The sequence below is a fragment of the Meles meles genome, chromosome 20 (assembly GCF_922984935.1).
Source record: "Meles meles chromosome 20, mMelMel3.1 paternal haplotype, whole genome shotgun sequence".
Taxonomy (NCBI): Eukaryota; Metazoa; Chordata; class Mammalia; order Carnivora; family Mustelidae; genus Meles; species Meles meles.
The window spans coordinates 25,533,020-25,553,949 of NC_060085.1; the positions used below are offsets into that span (position 1 = coordinate 25,533,020).

At 36.1% G+C, this 20,930-nt stretch overlaps 1 protein-coding gene across 5 annotated transcripts in view; it reads right to left on the reverse strand.

Annotated features, from left to right (window-relative positions):
• Window positions 1-20,930, reverse strand: part of TASOR (transcription activation suppressor) — a 53,469-nt gene that overhangs the window by 18,684 nt on the left and 13,855 nt on the right. For 4 of the 5 annotated variants that reach the window (XM_045991157.1, XM_045991156.1, XM_045991161.1 and 1 more), the window contains exons 7-14: window positions 20,270-20,394; window positions 18,535-18,566; window positions 17,679-17,784; window positions 16,771-16,874; window positions 16,588-16,691; window positions 4,338-4,410; window positions 4,181-4,252; window positions 2,536-3,237 (exon numbers count right to left, since the gene is read on the reverse strand). In XM_045991157.1, coding sequence (XP_045847113.1) covers window positions 2,536-3,237; window positions 4,181-4,252; window positions 4,338-4,410; window positions 16,588-16,691; window positions 16,771-16,874; window positions 17,679-17,784; window positions 18,535-18,566; window positions 20,270-20,394 — 1,318 coding nt within the window. The remainder of the gene's footprint in view (window positions 1-2,535; window positions 3,238-4,180; window positions 4,253-4,337; window positions 4,411-16,587; window positions 16,692-16,770; window positions 16,875-17,678; window positions 17,785-18,534; window positions 18,567-20,269; window positions 20,395-20,930) is intronic. The other variant, XM_045991159.1, reaches the window with a different exon arrangement.

Below are 20,930 nucleotides of genomic sequence, written 5' to 3' on the forward strand. Positions count from 1 at the left end.
ATGTTAAGAGATGGTTACAAGCAGGTATAAATATGGGTGATCTGCACAACCATTATATTTAAAACCAGCGAAGGGAACAGACATTCAGGAAATGGTGCTTGTAATGCTGAAGGAGGGTAAAGCCTGGATAGATGTCAGGATTTCCAATTTAAGCAGGGTATAAGGAACCACAGGGGGGAAAAAATTTAGAAACAACAAAGTACATCCTCTACTTATATGGATTATAAAATCATAGTAGTGGAAAATAATCCGTAGAGATGGAAAGCAGATCAGTGGTGGCGTGGGGTAAGATTACAAAGGAGTATAATGTTCTATATATTGGAGTGGTGGCAAAATAACTACCAAAATTTGTCTTTACACTATGCCCTTAAAATTTAAGGATACATTTTATGGAAACCATACGTCAAAAAGAGTAATGTAAAAGAGAGTAGGAAAGATAGGAGGTTACCTCTTATAAAATGAGTGGGTTTACCACCAAATCAAGATGAGGGTATTTTAAAAGTTAGAATCCAACCTTTAAATCTCTATTTTCAGAAATCAAAAATAAAGTGTACAAAATGACTAAAAAGAAACACAAATGAGGAACCCCTGCCTCACTTCTACTTTGGCCTATTGGCATGGCTTTCCCACCATTTTTATTATTGGTAAAGCCTGACTGTAACCCACAACAATTTTTTCACATAGACAAAATCAATTATCAGCTAAAACAGTACTGAAACTTAAGTATCTTGACCATTATGTGCTAGTGCTAGTAAATACAGCCAAGTTTAGGAACAATGTTTTAGAGTCAGTCACAACTAAGTTATGAATTAAACATGGATTAATGAACTACATAACTTTAGGCAAAATTATTCAACTTCTTCATATTTTTTTCATCTGTAAATTAAGGATAATAATGTCTACCACTCAAGAACTAAATGAGTCCATATATGTAAAACACCTGGCACATGGTAAGCACTTAATTCTCAAGACACCAGGTCAACAGTTAAGACAGTGCAGATCAGTAAAGGTCCACAGGTTCAGCATGGCGTAAGCTAAAGGTAATAACCATTAAGAAGAAGAGCCAAAATCTAGGGAGGGATCTGAAATGCAAAGATATAAGGGTTTAGAGAAATGAAAGATGCTTCAGGAAGAAAGAAAGAGTAGTGTAAAAGGGCTGACTATGACATATTCTGAGGAGAGAGATGAGCCCTAATCAAGGAATATGTGAAAAAAGAGTGGGAAACATGGATACCCAGGTGGGTCATGGCCAATCTATTAAAAACTTTTGAAAAGACGTATATGAAGCTGAGACTGGAAGAACATGATACTGAAATGGGTGACAAATGCCAGGAAAGCCACCCAAGAGGTAAGAACAAGATGAAAATGCTGGAAAGAAAGAACACAGATCAAATAAAGAAGAAACACTTGAAAGTTACTCAAGACGACAGCAGTGTCAAACAGAAGTCTCTGCAATGATGGAAATGTTCTCTATCTGTGCTACTGCAATACAGTGGTATGGCTTATGCAATGTTCCAAATATAATACATGAAATGAACTTTCATTTCAATTTAAACTTTTTTTAAAAAGATTTTTATTTATTTGACAGAGATCACAAGTAGGCAGAGAGGCAGGCAGAGAGAGAGAGAGAAGAGGAAGCAGGCTCCCCGCTGAGCTGAGAGCCTGATGTGGGGCTCGATCTCAGGACCCCAGGATCATGACCTGAGCTGAACTCAGAGGCTTTAACCCACTGAGCCACCCAGGCACCCCCATTTTAATTTAAACTTAAATACAACACGTGGCCAGTGGTTACCATATGTGCAGGAATAGAGAAAGGAGGGCAGATAAGTGAAAAGTAACTGAGGATACAAGCACTGATGGCTAAGAGAACAGTATAAAAACAGTTCTGAGACACACTGAATTTGAACATATACAAGTAAAATGGAATACTGGTATCTGCCATAAACAAGAAGAGCAGCAGCACAAAATTCAAAGGTCTACGAACTTGAAGACATTTCATGTTTTAAGCAGTGTGAAGATATTAAAAATCTAGATGAAAAAAATGTTTTAGAGTACTTGCAGTACTGAAACACACACTTAAAAGAAGGATCTCCCATTTCTGACTTTTACTGTCAACTAAAACAAAGAAAAATAGAAAAAAAGAAAAAGTCAAACATATTACTGGCTCCTGGGGTGGAAAAAAAGTGTATGCATCTAAGAAATCGAATTTTAAACCTCAGAAGGTTCCTTTCACTAAGCAACATGCTAAAGGAACCTAATATTCAATGTACTTTCCCAATTGTAAAATTAACAGGACATAAAAGGACAAGAACTCCAATTAATAGGACAATAGTCAAGCATACTTTATTTTCCTCGTATAGCCTAAGCTATACAATTCAGAAATCTGATTACCTTCTTTACAAAAACAGGGGACAAGCTGGATTGGTTCTGAGGCTATAACTTGCAGACCCCTGTACTAGGGGAAAGGACAGAACTACTTTACTGTATTTTTGGTTGTTATTTTTATACTACATAAAAGCAACCTGATATTTTTACCTTCATACAGATGGCAATTTTCAGATAAATTACTGGTTTTGGCGAGCTTTCTCATATTTTCAGGTAGATCCTCAAGCTTCCTCTTCAAGACAGTTTTGCTTCTCATATCTTCTGTGTCTGAGTCCCCACCCACATTTTTTTTCCTACACTGAATTAAATTAATTAATTCTTTGACTCTATCCTTATCATAATCCAAAGAGTGAGAGGACTTCTGCTTTCTAGGTATAATAGTTTCACCCCTTGAGTTATTTCGTTTTCCAAATTTCATTTTTGTACCATTCATTTCTTCTTCTTGGCCTTCATAATCTGAGAGTGGACTGAACTGTTGAAGTTTTCTATTTTCTTCAAAAAGCTCTTTCAATTTACAAATTGGTAACTGATACATTTCAGGCCGAAAAATATAGGCATGCAAACAATTATCAATATGGGATTTATTCTTTGGAGCTGAGTATAAGAATTTTTTATCATCTAATCGGGAATCATATGGAAACATGATAAACTCTCGTTTACCTGAACCAAAACCTCGCTTAAAAAATTCATTTACATACTTTTCAACAACAGAATGAAAATTTATAGTATTTATATTTTTGAATTCCTTTCGACACTGAATCAAAGCAAACTGTAAAAACTGAGTTATTTTTAATACATCTGTCATGCTCTCATGTCTCTTCTGTGGTGTTGCATTAGTTGAACCTTTTTGTGCTGTAAACAAACAAAAAGGCAAACCATGTTAGCAATCAAGAATCAAACACAGATCTACATGTTGTCAAAGAAATGCAACATTTATACATTAATGATAAACCAGACTACCAGTATGTACCCTAATACATATATGCAACATAGAAATAAACAAAGAGTGTCGCTTCTAAAAAGAGGCCAATAAGAAATAAAAAGTGTAGAGGGTATTTTTAAAGGAAAAAATACCCACTCATTGAAGATCTTCATTTCTTATTGTCCCTTGGCATTCAACTGGTAGCAAGGAAATATAACAAGAAATAAAGAAGCAAGGCAAAATCTGAGGCCCCTTGTAAGAGAACCCTGCAACTGATAGCAATGTCACTCCTTTCTGCTGTACTGTAATAAATTTAATTTACATTAATGTTTTACACCCTATAGACATGTATCTAAACACCAAGTGGCTACAATTGAAAATGTCATTCTTAATTTAACAATGAAACCCATCAGTGGGAATTTTACCTTAATATAGCATTGAAGTATGTTCTTAGAAACAGTGAATAGCAAATTTTCTCTACTACCAGTGTAAAAAATTTTTATTAATTTTAAATGGCCTAAATTTAGCTTAGCATATGATCTTTTTATTGTTGTTAAAATTTGAATGCAAAAAAGAACTTAGCTAAAAAAAAAACTAATAATAATATAGAACCCTAAAAACCAAAGCTACTACAGTATTTTAATAATTACAATCAATTGTTATTTAGTGAAAACACTATTAACTCCCAAATAATTTTCCACTAAAAAATAATCAAGTCATATATAGTTTATGTTTTATTTTGCTAATATGTCTTAATAGCCGCACAGTATTTTCCAAAATATAAGAAACAAAATGTTTACTGAGTTATCTGGAAAATTTCAAAGAAATTTAAGTATTTATCAGTGACTTGATTTAGATATTCAGAGAACTTACAAGTAACTATGCCTCTAGGTTCTTGAAATAGAAACAAAGCATGTAGGACTCGAGATCTGGCAGTTTGATGTTCTAAAAAAACAGAAGCCAAACTGGTTAGCAATATGTTCTAATGAAAAAATTAAAAAGAATTGTAAAAATTAAAGAGCTCACTTACCATATGGAGAAACCATTTGACAAGGAGAGAGAAGAAAAAGGTATCCTCGGTCTCCCAAAGGTTTAACAAGAACCTGCATTTTTGGAAAAGGGAAGAAGTTGAATCCACTTCATTATTACTTATCATAAGGCAGGCACATAGCAGTTTCTAATAATTGTAAAGCAGCAAGTTACTGATCATCTTGCTTTAGGAAAAATATTGCTACCACATTAAAAACTCTATGAACTCTCTGATTAACAGAATTCCAATCAAACAAAAATTCCCTAGTTCTCATATTAGTAATAAGAAGAATTACTGAATGAATTCCCCTAATTAACTGTGAAACCAACTTGATTTTTCCTTGACACTAAAATACAAGGACCAAATTAAAGACTTCAAATACCTTCCTCAACAATTCAAAAGACATGTTAATTGCCAAAGCAGTGTGCTAAATGTTAGGGGTATAAAAACAAGTATAGCACAAACATTACATTTCATGAGGTCAAGCTAATCTCAAATTAAATGTGTTGCTATAATCTAATTCTTCACGTAGTTAATGAACACCCTTCAACCTAATGCAATTTGCCTTGCCAGAAAGAACTTTAAAGACAAGCAACACAAGAGCCATAAGAAATTTATAATTGGGTGGTGAATAACAGAAGAAATATCAATAATTATTCAAAACAGAGAAGTTCTCAAAAAGATATACAAAACAATAAGAAGAGAAAAAATATAGTTTATAGTTGGAAAAGATACTGACAATATACTTTAGGTGGATTCTGAAGCATAGGAACACTGCCAAGAGCCCAAGATTATGGGAAGGACTATTTTAAGAGTCAACATCATGAGCAAAGGCAGTTATAATTGATGAATGGTCTGCAGGCATTAGAGTACTTAAGATTAGCAAAAGGGTGATGGCAGACTAGGACAAACATACAAGTCTAAAAGGAAAGATTATGGGCTCAATTGTAAAAAGGCAAGAATACCAGGTTAGCCAGGAATGCCCTCAAGAGTATATGCCTTTTTGAACTGGAGTTCAAAAAACAACAAAAAAACTCCAACAGCACTGTGAAGGAGGGGGAAATAAAAAAAGTAATGCAAGAAAGTTTGTGAGCTACTGCAATTATTTGCATTATGTTTTAGATTGAAGAAAGGGGAAGTAAAGGAAGATCTAAGCATGACAGTTGAACATAAAAGGTTATGGGGACTCTAAAAGGAAGTAGGTGTCACCTAAATTTCTATTAATTCCAGTAAACAAAGTCTGTGTAAGAACCCATAGTTTAATGGACAGAAAATAACTGCTATCAATTTACATTTAATAAAGACAATGAACAGCCAAAAGTAAGATGGACAATGTACATGCAAAATTTCTGTTTCAGACTCAAATACTTTTATCTAAAATGTTTCATTTTTATTTATTTAGAGAGAGAGTATGCACAGAGGGCGAGGAGAGAGAGAATCTCAAGCAGACTCTTGAGCACAGTGCCTGACATGGAGCTGGCTTTCACAACCATGAGATCATGACCTAATCAAGAGTCAGACCCTTAAGCTGCTGAGCCACCTGGGTACCCCTAAAACATTTTACATATCATATCCCTTTTAACATTTCACCCATCTCTTGGTTTGTCAGAACACGAAGCTGGGAAGTACTAGTAAGATTTTCATGTTTTGTGGTCATTAAGGAAAAACAGATAATTTTAATGTCTCACCCACTCTAATACCAGGGTTTTAAATTCCATTGGTTCAGTGCCATAAAGACCCTTGTCTTCCAATGGGCCTTAACATCCCCAGAGACCCATGGAGCACAGGGAATCCACACCCTGAAACAACACTCCAGCAGACAGAGGCCCTAAAAATAGTATCTTTGCCTTTAGCTCCTAGAAACACTTTAAATGCTGTAGGGGAAAGAAACACCTTTGAATTCCATACTTCTGCTGCCTCTATTACACCTTACTGTTTTGTTCCCCTCAGAAAACAGTATTAATCCAGTCTGCCAATTTTTATTTCTTGATTCTACTATTTTGACTTTTCAAATAAACATTACAGGTTGGGGCACCTGGGTGACTCAGTTGGTTAAGCAGCTGCCTTCGGCTCAGGTCATGATCTCGGGGTTCTGGGATCGAGCTCCGCATCAGGCTCCGTGCTCAGTGGAGAGCCTGATTCTCCCTCTTCCTCTGCCTGCTGCTCTGCCTACTTGTACTCTCTATCTCTGTGTCAAATAAATAAAACCTTTAAGAAAAAAAAAACCAAACGTTACAGGTAACATGGTAAAAACACAAAAATGTTGGGGAACCTGGCTAGCTCAGTTGGGATAGCATGTGACTTGATCTCGGGGTTGTGAGTTCAAGTTCCATGTTGGATGTAGAGATTACTTAAAAATAAAATCTTTCCAGAACCCGGGTGGCTCAACTGATTGAGTATGACTCTTGGTTTCGGCTCAGGTCATGATCTCACAGTCCTGGGATCCAGCCCCATGTCAGGCTCCATGCTCAGCAGTCTTCTTGAGATTCTCTCTCTTCTCCCTCTGCAGCCCCCCGCCCCCGCTCACATTCTTTCTCTAAATTAAATAAAAATAAAATCTTTCCTCTGAAACGAATACTACACTATATGTTAACTAACTTTAATTTATATAAAAACTAAAATAATAATAAAGTCTTGAAAAAAAAAGCAAACAAAAATATGTTAAAAATATAAAACAGTAAGCTCACAACCTACGAGGAAATAAGCCACCCTAAGTGAGATTTAGCAGAAACAAAACAGATTCCAACACCCAAGGATTTCAACTGGAATTTCAGATGTAATATATAAAACAGGTTATGAGTTGCTTAAAGAAATAACTTGAAGAACTGAAAATATGTTCACATAAAAACTGGTACACAAATGTTCACAGCAGCTATTTATAAAGAAGAATGGAAACAACTGATGAATGGAAAAAATGTGGTATTATCCATACAAGGAAATACTGTTCAGCCATGAAAAGGAATTTAGTACTGGTATGTGCTACAACATGGGATGAACCTTAAAAGTATTACGCTAAGAGGGATGTCTGTGTGACTGAGTCAGTTGAGTAACTGACTCTTGGTTTTGGCTGAGGTCATGATCCCATGGGTTTTGAGACTGAGCCCCATGTGGGCCCTCCATGCTCAGCAGGGAGTCTATGTGAAGATTCTCTCTCTGCCCCTCCCCCTCTTAAATATACAAATCTTAAAAAAAAAAATCATAGCAAGTGGAAGAAGCCAGGCACATACTGCGTGATTCCACTTACATAAAGTATCTAGAACAGACAAATCCATAAAGAAAGAAGTGGATTCATTGTTATTAGGGACTGGAGAACAAATGCGGAGCGTATGCTTAATGGGCATGAGGTTTCTTTCTGGGGTGAACAAAATGTTCTGAAAACAGATAGTGGTGATGGCTGCACAATACTGTGAATCCACTAAAAATCACTAAAAAAGTGTATACTTAAAAATGGCTAAAACAGGGGCGCCTGGGTGGCTCAGTGGATTAGGCCGCTGCCTTCGGCTCAGGTCATGATCTCAGGGTCCTGGGATCGAGCCCCGCATCGGGCTCTCTGCTCTGCAGGGAGCCTGTTTTCTCCTCTCTCTCTGCCTGCCTCTCTTCCTACTTGTGATCTCTCTCTCTGTCAGATAAATAAATAAAATCTTTAAAAAAAAAAAAATGGCTAAAACAGGGGCACTTGGGTGGCTCAGTGGGTTAAAGCCTCTGCCTTCGGCTCAGGTCATGATCCCAGGGTTCTGGGATCGAGCCCCACATCGGGCTTTCTGCTCAGCAGGGAGCCTGCTTCCCTTCCTCTCTCTCTGCCTATTTGTGATCTCAAAAAAGAAAAAAAAAAAAAAGGCTAAAACATATAGCAGCAATATCCACAATAGCCAAACTACAGAAAGAGCCTAGATGCCCATTAACAGATGAATGGATAAAGAAGATGTGATACTTGGGGCACCTGGGTGGCTCAGTGGTTTAAAACCTCTGCCTTTGGCTCAGGTCATGATCCCAGGGTCCTGGGATTGAGCCCCACATCGGGCTCTCTGCTTAGCAGGGTGCCTGCTTTCTCCTCTCACTCTCTCTGCCTGCCTCTCTGTCTCCTTGTGATCGATCTCTGCCTGTCAAATAAATAAATAAAATCTTTTTTTTTTTTTAAGATTTTATTTATTTATTTGACAGAGAGAGATCACAAGTAGATAGAGAGGCAGGCAGAGAGAGAGAGGGAGGCAGGCTCCCTGCTGAGCAGAGAGCCCGACGCGGGGCTCGATCCCAGGACCCCGAGATCATGACCTGAGCCGAAGGCAGCGGCTCAACCCACTGAGCCACCCAGGCGCCCCTAAACAAAATCTTAAAAAAAAAAAAAAAGATGTGGGGCGCGCACGCGCACACACACACACAATGGAATATTATGCAGCCATCAAAAACAAAATCTTGCCATTTGCAACGACGTGGATGGAACTAGAGGCTATTGTGCTACGCAACATAAGTTAATCAGAGAAAGACAATTATCATATGATCTCACCGATATGAGGAATTTGAGAAACAAGACAGAGGATCATAGGAAAAAGGAGGGAAAAATGAAATAAGACAAAACCAGAGAGGGAGACAAACCATAAGAGACTCTTCTCAAGAAACAAACCAAGGGCTGCTGGAGGGGAGAGGGGTAGGGAGATGGGGTGGCTGGGTGATGGACACCGGAGAGGGTGAGTGCTGTGAACTGTGTAGGACTGATGAATCACAGATGCGTACCCCTGACACAAATAAATTATAGGTTAAAAAAAAAAAGGCTAAAACAGTGAAGCTCCTTTCAATAAAAAAATACCAAGGAACATCAGAATATAACACCTCCACCTCCTATAACAGTGCCTGGCACATGATAGGTACTCTGTAAGTATTCCTAAAAAATGAACAAGAATCTATTAAAAAAAAAAACAAAAAACAAAAAACAAAAAAAACAACCAGGCAGATCAAGAATAATCAAATATAACTTTCAGAAATCAAAAATATGTGAAATTGAACACTCAATGAATGAATTAAACAACAAATTAGACACAGCTGAAGACAGAATATGTAAACTAGAAGACAGCTATGACGAAATTACTCAGAATGCAGCACACAGAGAAACAAGTGAATACAAAACACAAAAGAAAATCACAAATATCAAGTACAAAATGAAAAGACCTGACATATGGTGCTCTAGGGTCCTAGATAGTCTAAACAGAATGAAGGACAAATATAGCCAGATAATACCTAACTGTATTACAGAAATGAATATGTAAATCCAGATACAAAAGAATATACACTCGCTAGATAGTAAGAAATCTACACCCAGACATGTAATTGCAAAACACTAAAGATGAAGATAAAAAGCAACCAGAAAAAAGACAACAACTTATAAAAGAATAGTAATTAGACTAAGAACAGACCTTTCAACAAAAATAGAAACCAGAAGATACTGTAATACAGCTAAAGTGCTAAGAGAAAATAGCTGTCAACCCAGAATTACGCACCCAGGATCTAACAATTAAGGAATACATGGTATTTTTTTGGTGGGGAGGGGTGCAGCAGCAAATCTATCAAGAGGGCATGTTCAAAAATTGACCACAAAGTGAGTTTTAGATCAAGTATCAAAAAATTTCCAATAATCACCACCTGTTCTAACAGGATTAAATTTAAAAAGTATTATATTTGGAAATTTAAAAACATCCTATCATATGTCAGAGAAGGAATCACAATGGAAACCAAGAAATATTTAGAACTGAATAATAATGAAAACTCTACACATTAGAAGTTGTGGAATGCAACTAAAACATTTGTTGGAACTCAAAATTCAATGACCATTTTCCCAACTTCCAAAGAAGGCAGAAATAATAAAATGAACCCTCCAAAAGTAGAAGTTAATAAAACTAACAGCTAAGATTAGTAAAAGATAAAACAAAGATACAATAGAAGGTTAAAACCATAATTTGATTCTTAAGACCAATAAAATAAATAAACCTCTGGTGAAAGTGACTAAACAAGGAAAGCAAAATGAAATTACCATATAATAATGCTCGTAGCAGCTATTAATAAGAAACTATATAAATGACTGTATCACAATAAACACAAAAACACAGAAGAAATGGACAAATTCCTAAAAACCAAACAAAACCATATGTTCAAACTTAACCAAGGAAAAATAGAAAGCCTGAAAAGTTCAACCATTAAACTGAATCACTACTTTAAAGTCATTCATAAATGACAAGTTTTGCAGTTAAGTGGTAGAGAACATCCAAAGAATATATCATTTTAATCACTTATACATCCATCTCTTGCAAAATGAGAAATACTACCTAAATCAAATTAAGAAACTAGTAGCATATGGATACAAAACCCAGAAAAGGACAGTATGAGAAAGAAAGTTCACACGTCAAAATTCACTCATCATCACAGATAAAAAATTCCTAAAGAGAACATTCACAGACCAAACCACGCATTTCAAAAAGAAAAAAAGTGGGAGCTGATAGTTTTTTTTTTTTTTTTTAAGGTAGGCTCTGCCCTGGTGGGGCTTAAACTCATCATGACCATGAGATCAAGAACTGAGCCAAGATCAAGAGTTGGACCCTTAACCAACTGAGCAACCCAGGTACCCCTGGAGTTGGTGTTCTTAACCAGCAAAACAAATACAGTTTAATACTGGAAAAAGATAAAATATAATTCATCGTTTAAGTCTACAGGATAAATTCTACATGTGATGGTTCACTTTATGTGTCAACTAGACCAGGCCACAGGGTATCCAAATATTTGGTCAAACTTTATTCTAGCTATTTATGAGAGTATTTTTGGATTAGTTTAACATATAAGCTCTCCTGCATCTCCAGCTTCCTGACTGCAAATCTTGGAACTTTTTAGTCTCCATAACTATGTGAGCCAATTCTTTATTAATAAATCTTTTTCTGTATGTGTACATCCTACAAGTTCTGTTCCTCTGGAGGACCCTAATACACCAATATACCATGTTACCATCTTGATAAAGGCCCTCCCAAAGCATTCAATAAATTCAAAACCCATCATGGTTAAAAAAAATGAAGAAAATTTTTAAACTGATGAAGAGATTTGTGAAAAACCTACTGCAAACTTCCTACCTAGTGACTAATGTTAGACATGTTCAAAAAGATAAGAGAATGCCTACAACCACCACTTTTATTCAACATTGTAGTACTAGAGAGCCTAGATTACACAGTAATATAAGAAAAAGAAATAAAAAACTAAAGGAAAGGAGAGGGAAAAAAATACAATGTAGTTCTCAGATGATAAAGTCTATACAGCAATCCCAAATAATGTATAAAAAAGAACAAATTAGGGATGCCTGGGTGGCTGAGTGGGTTAAGGCTCTGCCTTCAGCTCAGGTCATGATCCCAGGGTTCTGGGACCGAGCCCCGCATCAGGCTCTCTGCTCAGCAGGGAGCCTGCTTCCCTTCCTCTCTCTCTGCCTGCCTCTTGGCCTACTTGTGATCTCTCTGTGTGTCAAATAAATAAATAAAATCTTAAAAAAAAAAAGAATATCCTAAAGAAATGAAGAGATAATCTTGTTCATGGGTAAGTATCACAAAAGACATCTATTCTCTCAAATGTGATCTACAGATTTAATAAAATTCCAATTAAAAAATCCCAGTAGGGGCTTTTTGGTGGGAGGAGAAGAGGGTTTGGGAGGAGGAACCTTAAAGCTGATTCTAAAATTTTTTTTTAAAAAGCAAAGTTGAAACTTAAATTTTTGAAAAAAGCTGAATGTCGTATAGTAAAACACTCCTAAAGAGGATGAAAAAAGTGGGGCAGTTGGCTCTATCTCCTATCAAGGCTTCTTAGTGGAAAAAGGTGAGACTATTCAATAAATGGTTCAGAACAACTTGTTATTCATCAAAGTTAAGTTGGATTCCTACATTATATCATGCAAAACAAAAACAAAAACAAAACTCTACATAGGCAAAATCATAACACATTCACAGGAAAACTTAGGGCAATATCTGTAAAATCTAGGGTTAAGGAAAGATTTCTTAACGTCACAAACAGTACTTAAAACTCAGGCAGATAAATTTAATAAGATTAAGAACATCTGTTCTTCAAAAAACCCACCATGAATCAAGTAAAAAGGCAAGTAGCTTATGGGAAAAAAAAAAACATTCTAGCACATGTACCTCAGTATTAGTACCCAAAATATATACAAAATTCCTCAAATTAGTAAGAAAACATAAGCCACCCAAAGGAAAAACAGGCAACTGAACACTAAAATAAATTTATAAAAGGACGATCAACTCATATCTCAGGAAAATACTGGCTAAAAATCACAGTACAATATCGTTGTAACTACAACTATAGTTATCACTACGCAACTTTTGTAGATTTTGCTACAGTCTGACTTTATCAGTGACTGTGTGAATTAAGGAGAACTTGCTCATAGTAGGGGATATAAATTGGTATACTTAAAACTGTATCGCATTATCTTGTAAAGCCAGTCATGTGTTTATGTTATGATTCAATAATTCTACTTATAGATAATAAATCTAATATGCTAAATATATACCCAAGAGAAAAAAATTCTTGTACATGTACACCAGGAAATATATAGAATGTTCACATCAGAAATAACATTCAAATTTACAAACTTCCATCATTTTCCTTTATATTAAGTTAGCTTTAAGAATTATTAACTTGGGTGCCTGGGTGGTTCAGTGGGTTGAGCCTCTGCCTTCGGCTTGGGTCACGATCTCAGGGTCCTGGGATGGAGGCCCACATCAGGCTCATTGCTCAGTGGGGAGCCTGCTTTCCCCTTTCTCTCTGCCTACCTCTCTGCCTACTTGTGACCTCTCTCTCTGTCAAATAAATAAAATCTTAAAAAAAAAAATTATTTACTTACCCCTACCATAAGAGAGCCCAATATAATTTTACTTACATTATAAATCTCCCTGTGAGAAAATAAAATTTCCCTAGATTTTTCAGTGCTCCTCTATCAAAACTAGCCTTCGAATACACAGAAAAGTAAATATAAAGATAGGGAATGTTTGCTTTCATTCCCCCAGAAATATTTTACTCCTCATATATTTTCAGAATTAGATCTGTAGTCAATTACCTAAGTAACTGCTCTGAGAGAAAAGGATAATTAAATTTCCCTTATCTCCCTGAGAGTGCCAAGTGAGTACACAAGGGGGCCAAGAGGTTACAGAACAGATTAGTTCCTATGTCAAGCCCCAAGGTGCCAGGAAGACTTAGGTATTAATATTTCAATGATGAAGGAATCCCAGAAACTTGGAGATGTCTTTAGTCCCAGAAGGCTAAGCAGCTTATGAAGGGATTTTATTTATTTACTACAGGGTTGGAGTTATTATTCATTATATTTTCTTTTTTTTTTTTTTTTTTTAAGGTTTTATTTATTTGAGAGACAGAGATGACAAGTAGGCAGAAAGGCAGGCGGCGGGGGGGGGGGGGGGGGGGGGGCGGTGTGGCCTGGGAAGCAGGCTTCCCGCTGAGCAGAGAGCCCGATGTGGGGCTTCATCCCAGGACCCTGGGATCATGACCCGAGCCGAAGGCAGAAGTTTTAACCCATTGAGCCACCCAGGCGCCCCCGTTACATTTTCAAGGAGAACTTTCCAGGAGGGGAGGGAGATATTAGCCTCCTTCCTTTAATAAGCAAAGAAAACCATTTTTCCTTGTCCTTTGCCTGTGGAATGTCCAGTTACTTGCCTAGGATAACAGACCTGTCTTTCCTTGGGTTGCCCTAAGGTTAAGGATGAAGGCAAAGGAAGGCTAATATATTTATTATTGTGAGGTATTCATTAAATCTCTGAACGATAATACTGTGTACATACTCAAGATAAAATTATTGAGAACCCAACAGTCCTCAATGCATCTTCCATCATCATTAGAACTATGAAGAAAGTAGCTGTAATTAGAATAATTTCCACAGAGGTTTGTAGGAAAAGGTGGAACTCCACAAAATATCTAGGGTCCATTAGATTCAGGTAGTGTATCCTTATGGAACATTCATGCCCTGTAAGCTACAGAATCTTTATTTCTTTTTTTTTTTTCTTAATTTGACACAGAGAGAGGGATCACAAGTAGGCAGAGGGGCAGACAGAGAGAGAGGGGAAAGCAGGCTTCCCGCTGAGCAGAGAGCCTGATGCGGGGCTCGATCCCAGGACCCTGAGATCTTGACCTGAGCCGAAGGCAGAGGCTTAACCCACTGAGCCACCCAGGAACCCCAGAATCTTTATTTCTTAATTCTGGGAAAACCCAGTCCTCCAAGAACCTAGTATAATATTTGCTCAGGTAAAGAATAAAATACCAGTATCTTCCTATCCTGATTCTCACTACTAAAAACGGAACAGATATTTTAATTCTCTGATAAACTCCTCACTGTCAAGACTCAATACTCATTCTCTGAAATGCAAGAACCAAGGAGATTTGGATAACCAATATCTCACCATATTCAAACCTACCATCTAAACTTTCACTTCCCGAACTCTGGAATTAAACAGATTTTGATTATGAGCAATAGTTGTATTTCAAGACAAAACAAGAAATGTAAATACAAAAGTATATTCATATGTAGCAAATGTGCATGTGTATGTAGTGTGTATTCTAAGACGCCTAGCCCGAAGATTTCTAGCTGGTTATTGTTGGGGCGCCTGGGTGGCTCAGTTAAACATCTGCCTTCAGCTCAGGTTATGATCCCAGAGTCCTTGGATGGAGCCCCACACCCGGCTCCCTGCTCAGGGGAGATCCTACTTCTCCCTCTCCCTCTGCCCCTCCCCCTGCTTGTGTTCTCACATGCACTCTCTCTCTCTGTCCTTCAGATAAATAAAATCTAAAAAAAAAGTTATTGTTAGGTGTTCACCAATTCATAAGTGTATAAACTCTGTCTATAAGTTTTGCATATAATTTGACTCTCCCACCCATAAACATATATGTATACAATGAGATTCTACAAAGCCATTAAAAATGCAATTCTAAGCTCTGAAAATCACTGACACTAACCTCCATTTGACTACCTGGAAATTGAGGCTCAACAAAGTGAGGAGTAAAAGGAAGTCAACTGCTGAAAAACTTACTATGTGGCATACCTGTGCAAAAAAACTTCCCCTCTCTACTGAAATGTCCCATCAACATGTGAACATGAGCCCTTCTCCTCTGTAACTACCTCCTCTCCCTTCAGCTAAACTATGCGTAATAGCATGAATTTTCTGTTCATTCCTGAACCCATCACAACTGATGTCTGACCTAATCTATCTGAACTCAGTAAAACTGGTATCTATCAGGTATTATCTAGCAAATATCTCTTAAATCAGTCTCTTATATCATCATTCTTACCTTTCTCCTCCAACCCACTATCACCCTCTAATGTAATGCCTCATCTCCCCTCTTCAATTAGTTCTCTACAGAGTAACCAGATAAATTTCTGAAACACAGATGTGATCATGTCGCACACACAATCAAAACCTCATGCTACTCCCTTTAAAACCCAATTGCTGGGGTGCCTGGGTGGCTCAGTGGGTTAAGTCTCTGCCTTCGGCTCAGGTCATAATCTCAGGGTCCTGCGATCGAGTCCTACGTTGGGCTCCCTGCTCAGCAGGGAGGCTGCTTCCCCATCTCTGACTGCCTCTGTGCCTACTTGTGATCTCTCTTTCTCTCTATCAATAAATAAGTATTTAAAAAAAAAACCCAATTGCTCTTAGGGTTACATCCAAACTTCCAATCACTTGAACACTGCCTACATAACGCTGCAGGACACAGCCCCTACACACTTTTCTAGCCTTGTGTCCTACCACTTTCTCTCAATTACTCTAGTGTTGTTCCTTTATCTCTTTTCAACCTCACCAAGCATCTTCTTCTTTCTGAATCTTCAAATACAGCACTGTCTCTATTGGAACAAACCGTTATCTATTGGAGGAACTCCATTTACCACTGCGTAATCCAGAAGAATAGTCTCATTTTTTACTGAAGTATACCTTCTGCATAAGAAAATGGTATTCAGTAAGTATTTGTTGTCACAATCACAAAATACGGTAAGATACTTCAGGGGGAACACTGGCTTGCAGAAGGTCTAGCACCACGGCTAAAGTAAACAGGCTACTAAAGGACATAGTAAAGCCGTTTGCTGAATAGTAGCAATAAAGACTGAGACCTTATGGTACTTTCAGAGTGCAAAAATGAAATAAACTGAAATAATATGATCACTTATTCAAATACTTATTTATAAGGGAGAATGAGGAAGATTTTAAAACCTTTCACTCACAAGTTTTTCTTTCTCTAGTTTTTGTAGCAAACTCTCCATGTTACTTCCAATTCTTGTTTTCTCTACAACTTCATAAAGGCTGCAATACATTCCATTCTTCAAAACTGTCATAAGAAAAAATACATAGTAAATATTCAAATCAAATCTGTTTTTTACATATTTTAATAAAATTAAATTACTTACCTTCACTTGGACCTAAGTATGTTTCCTTATAAAACAGTGCTGGAGGAATTTTCTGCTTCAGATGATCAATACTCATAACTGTTTCAACATCTAACTTCTCAGGGCTGAAAAGAAATTGAAAAGACATGTTTACCTTACCTCTATGTTTAACTCTAGTAATGTTATTTCCTTCCCCTTCCCCACAAGGCTCTTGGTAGAAAGCAGAGCATACTTACTAATATCATAGCTGATTCTAAAGAAGTTTGGTATGGAAAGTCCAGATATATACAGAAGTATGAAAAAAGCCTGACAATATCACCAACCTTCCATCTTTAAGCAAGAAGCTAATTATATACCCCAATTTTACTAAACCAAAAAGGATAAAATGCTGTCCTTTTACTAAAGATAATTCAAGTATGAACTGTTAAAGTAATCTTCAAACATCCATGAAGGCCCATAATATTTACTGGGGTGGTAGCAAAAGATCATTCTAGACCTTTCTATTCCAACATAAGCTGCACAGGACTGAAAACAGTCTATAAATTTTAACAACTCACCATATCAAAGCAGATTCCAACAAAGAACTGATAACTTTTAAGTCTATCATATTCAAATTACTAAATGAAAATATATCTAATTAGGAAAAAAACTCTGAAAAAAATCACTTTCAAAATTTAAAATCACTCAGAAAAAGTTTTATGCCATAAACGTGTATCACTATTTAGCCCACTCTCAAACCTAGACAGAAAAGTAGAGGGCTCACTTTGCCAACTAAGTCTCCCAAGTTGCCAATTTTTTTTAAAAAACAAATTGACATTCATATTCTTTTGGGTCAAAGTGAAGTTTAAATAAAAGAATAAAAAGCAAAAGAAGAAACTGAATAATTAGCAACCATTAATTGCTATTTTCTTATAAAATAACATACTTACAGCTTGATAGGCAAAAAAGCACGAGTGGCTGACCTCAGAGAAATGTAACACAAAAGCTTTCCTTTATTTAAAAGCTGTCCTTTCCACAAGGTGTAGTTAAATTTATCTAAATAAAAAGAATAACACAGTTCAGCCACTAGCAGCCCAGAAGCAAATACATGTTCCTAGACAGAAATAAGGGAAACACATCTAGAAACAATGTTTAAGTAGAAAGAACAGCAACAACAACGAAAAACAAAATAAACAAAAACACCCACGACATTTCTATTTACAAGAGAATTCAAATATTAGGATTTTTGTTTCAGTATCTTTTCCCTTGCAGGGTTATTCCAGCTGCAAAAAATAACAAATCTATTTGTCTAAATGTCTTATCAGAAAGTTGAAGAGCAAAGATTTTAAGTTTACTGCCCTCTTATTTCCCCCAAAGGAGACTATATTAAATCCAGTTAACTACATGAATTCCTATAGCATCTCATACCTCTATTCACTCTCTTTTCATTGTGGAGAAACTTGATGACAGAAAATGTCAGTATTGCTTTCATCTTCTCTAGGTCTTATAAATCCTAAACCTCTGATAAATACAGTATTTTAAAAAGCTGAGTTGTGAAGCTTGTTTTATTTTTTACATTTATCAAAGTACTAAAATCCTTTGATCTATTCACAGTATCAGCAGCTTCTAAGAGAGACCTTATGCTTGAACAACCAAATGTTGAAGCTACATCATAACATGGCCTCACCTCCTTTGACTTTCCAGATTTTTGTTCATTATAAAAATAAAGCAAAACATTAATTTTTTACCATATGTACTTATTTTTTCAATTTACAAAACTAAAGAAAAGAAATAAAAGAATCTTACCTGTGTTTCTATCTGCATTGAAACTGTTAGCTCTATAAATAAATTAAAAAACAGAAAAAGAAAAACATTACTCATCAGTAACAAGAAAGTTAACATTCAGGACCTTGACATAGTGCTATTTTTAATGGTATAGTGTACAAGAAAATTAAGTCCTTCATCCAAGTAGGAAGAATATATTAACTACTTATTACAACATTTAACAGATCCAAACCTACATGAAGAAAAAAATCAATTACTGGTCTTAAATTACCGTATCTGTCCAAATTTATATGAGGTATTTTTTTCCAAAAACAGTCATCAAAGTCCATTAAAGTCTCTGTAAATTACTTTATTTTAGTGATGAGATCTGAAGATAGCCTCTATATTTAAACCTATTTATTATTAAATGTTTATTATTAAATTAAATATTAAATATTAAACCTAGTCAATAAATATTTACTAAGCGCCTATTATTTACCAGGCACAGTTCTAGGTAACAGGATTACCAGGATGAACAAAGCCCCTGCCTTCACAGAGTTTACAATTTCAGGAAGAGAACAGATAACAATCGAAAATTAAATAAATAGTTTACCAGATGATGATGGGTTTAAGTGCTATGGAGAAAAAGAAAAAGAAACTAAGGGTATGGGATTAAAATAAAAATCATGGAAGACCTTGCTGATAAGGTCACCTTTAAGGAGAGATCTGATAAAGTGTTAAATGTAAATGATGCCATGAATTGGGAAAAGACAAGAGCAAATACAAAGATCCTGTAGCAGAAGCATTTATGGCAGCATTCAACATACAACAATAGGTTTAAATCAATGCTCATTTTTAATGATACAGAGATCAAAGGATGGACTCGAAGAAACAAAGAAAATTACTATTCCTGGAGGTATGACCTCATAATTAAGCGCTGGGTGCCTTTTAAAGATTACTACTGTAAAGGCACTAATGTAAATATAACATGGAAATCATAAATACAGAGCCACACAAAAAAAGAAAAATCACAAGTGTCTGGATATCATATGAAGTGCTACTTATGGCTATGGATGGATGGTTACCAGGGTTATTTGCTGACACAAAAAAAATGTGTTGGATCTCCAACCTAAATGAACACATGATTTGATCTGGAAAACCAATGAAAGGACTGACCTCAAAAATGTATGTATTTCATGAAATGTGGCTTTTTAAAACAGTCTTTCTAGATTAATAGGTATCAATTTTACCAACATTTTTCTGGAATCACCATATGGGGAAAAAAATAATGGTAACTGCTTTATATTTGATCACTTTACATTAGAGCTTACAAGAAATCACGAGTGGTACTCAATTCAATAAAAATCAATCACCTAGAAGCTTTTAAAATTACCAATGCCTAGACTCCTTAATAAATATTTGATTTTTTAATTGTTTGAGATGGAATAAGAGTATCTTTTATAGAAGCTCCCCATTTCTAGGAGAGCTAATACACAAAATTTCACTTTTAAAAACTACATTTTACCCAACTATGCAAAACTTAAGTATCAAGAGAAAAAGGGTTAACTGTTGAGGGTTAAGTAAATTTTAGTTTGTATTTCCATATAAATTACGTTCTTCATACTGACCTTTTAAAAGTCATCATGAACACTCATGCATCTAATTAACTGCAAGGTAAGGAAAAAAAATGGGAGAAAACAAAGAGTTCTTCCTAATTCAGCAAGGCAGGACATGTAAAATAATATTCGGGATGATGTAAAAAACTCCTAAGTCTTACCTTGATGAAGGCACAAACTTTGGAGTTTGTATATCATCTTTGTAAGTAAAAGACACAACCGCATATGGACACACGTGTCTTGGTCTTCGCCTGAGTTCATCAAAGCTATACTCATAAAAATAATACTAAAAATAAGAAAATGCAAAATTAACTTCTGTAAGAATGCAAGATGTACATAGTAGAATCTTTATTTGCCTGATTTTTGAGAAATATAACACCATTTAAAAGTACCTCTAACAGAAACTGTAAAGCACTGCTTGTCAATTTTTAAAAAATAATCTGTACTTTATATTCATTTTATGATATAAAATATTCTACTTCTCTATCTTATCTATCTTAGATGCACTAATGGGTACTCTAAAAGCTTACTTCTGAAAAGCTGACTGCTGGGAATGTGCAACAAATGCCCTCATAAAAATGTTACAAATGTGGGGCGCCTGGGTGGTTCAGTGGGTTAAAGCCTCTGCCTTTCGCTCGGGTCATGATCCCAGGGTCCTGGGATCAAGCCCCGCATTGGGCTCTCTGCTTGGCGGGGAGCCTGCTTCCTCCTCTCTCTCTCTCTCTCTGCCTGCCTCTCTCCCTACTTGTGATCTCTGTCTGTCAAATAAATAAATAAAATCTTAAAAAAAAAAAAAAAGTTACAAATGGACATTTGTAAGCT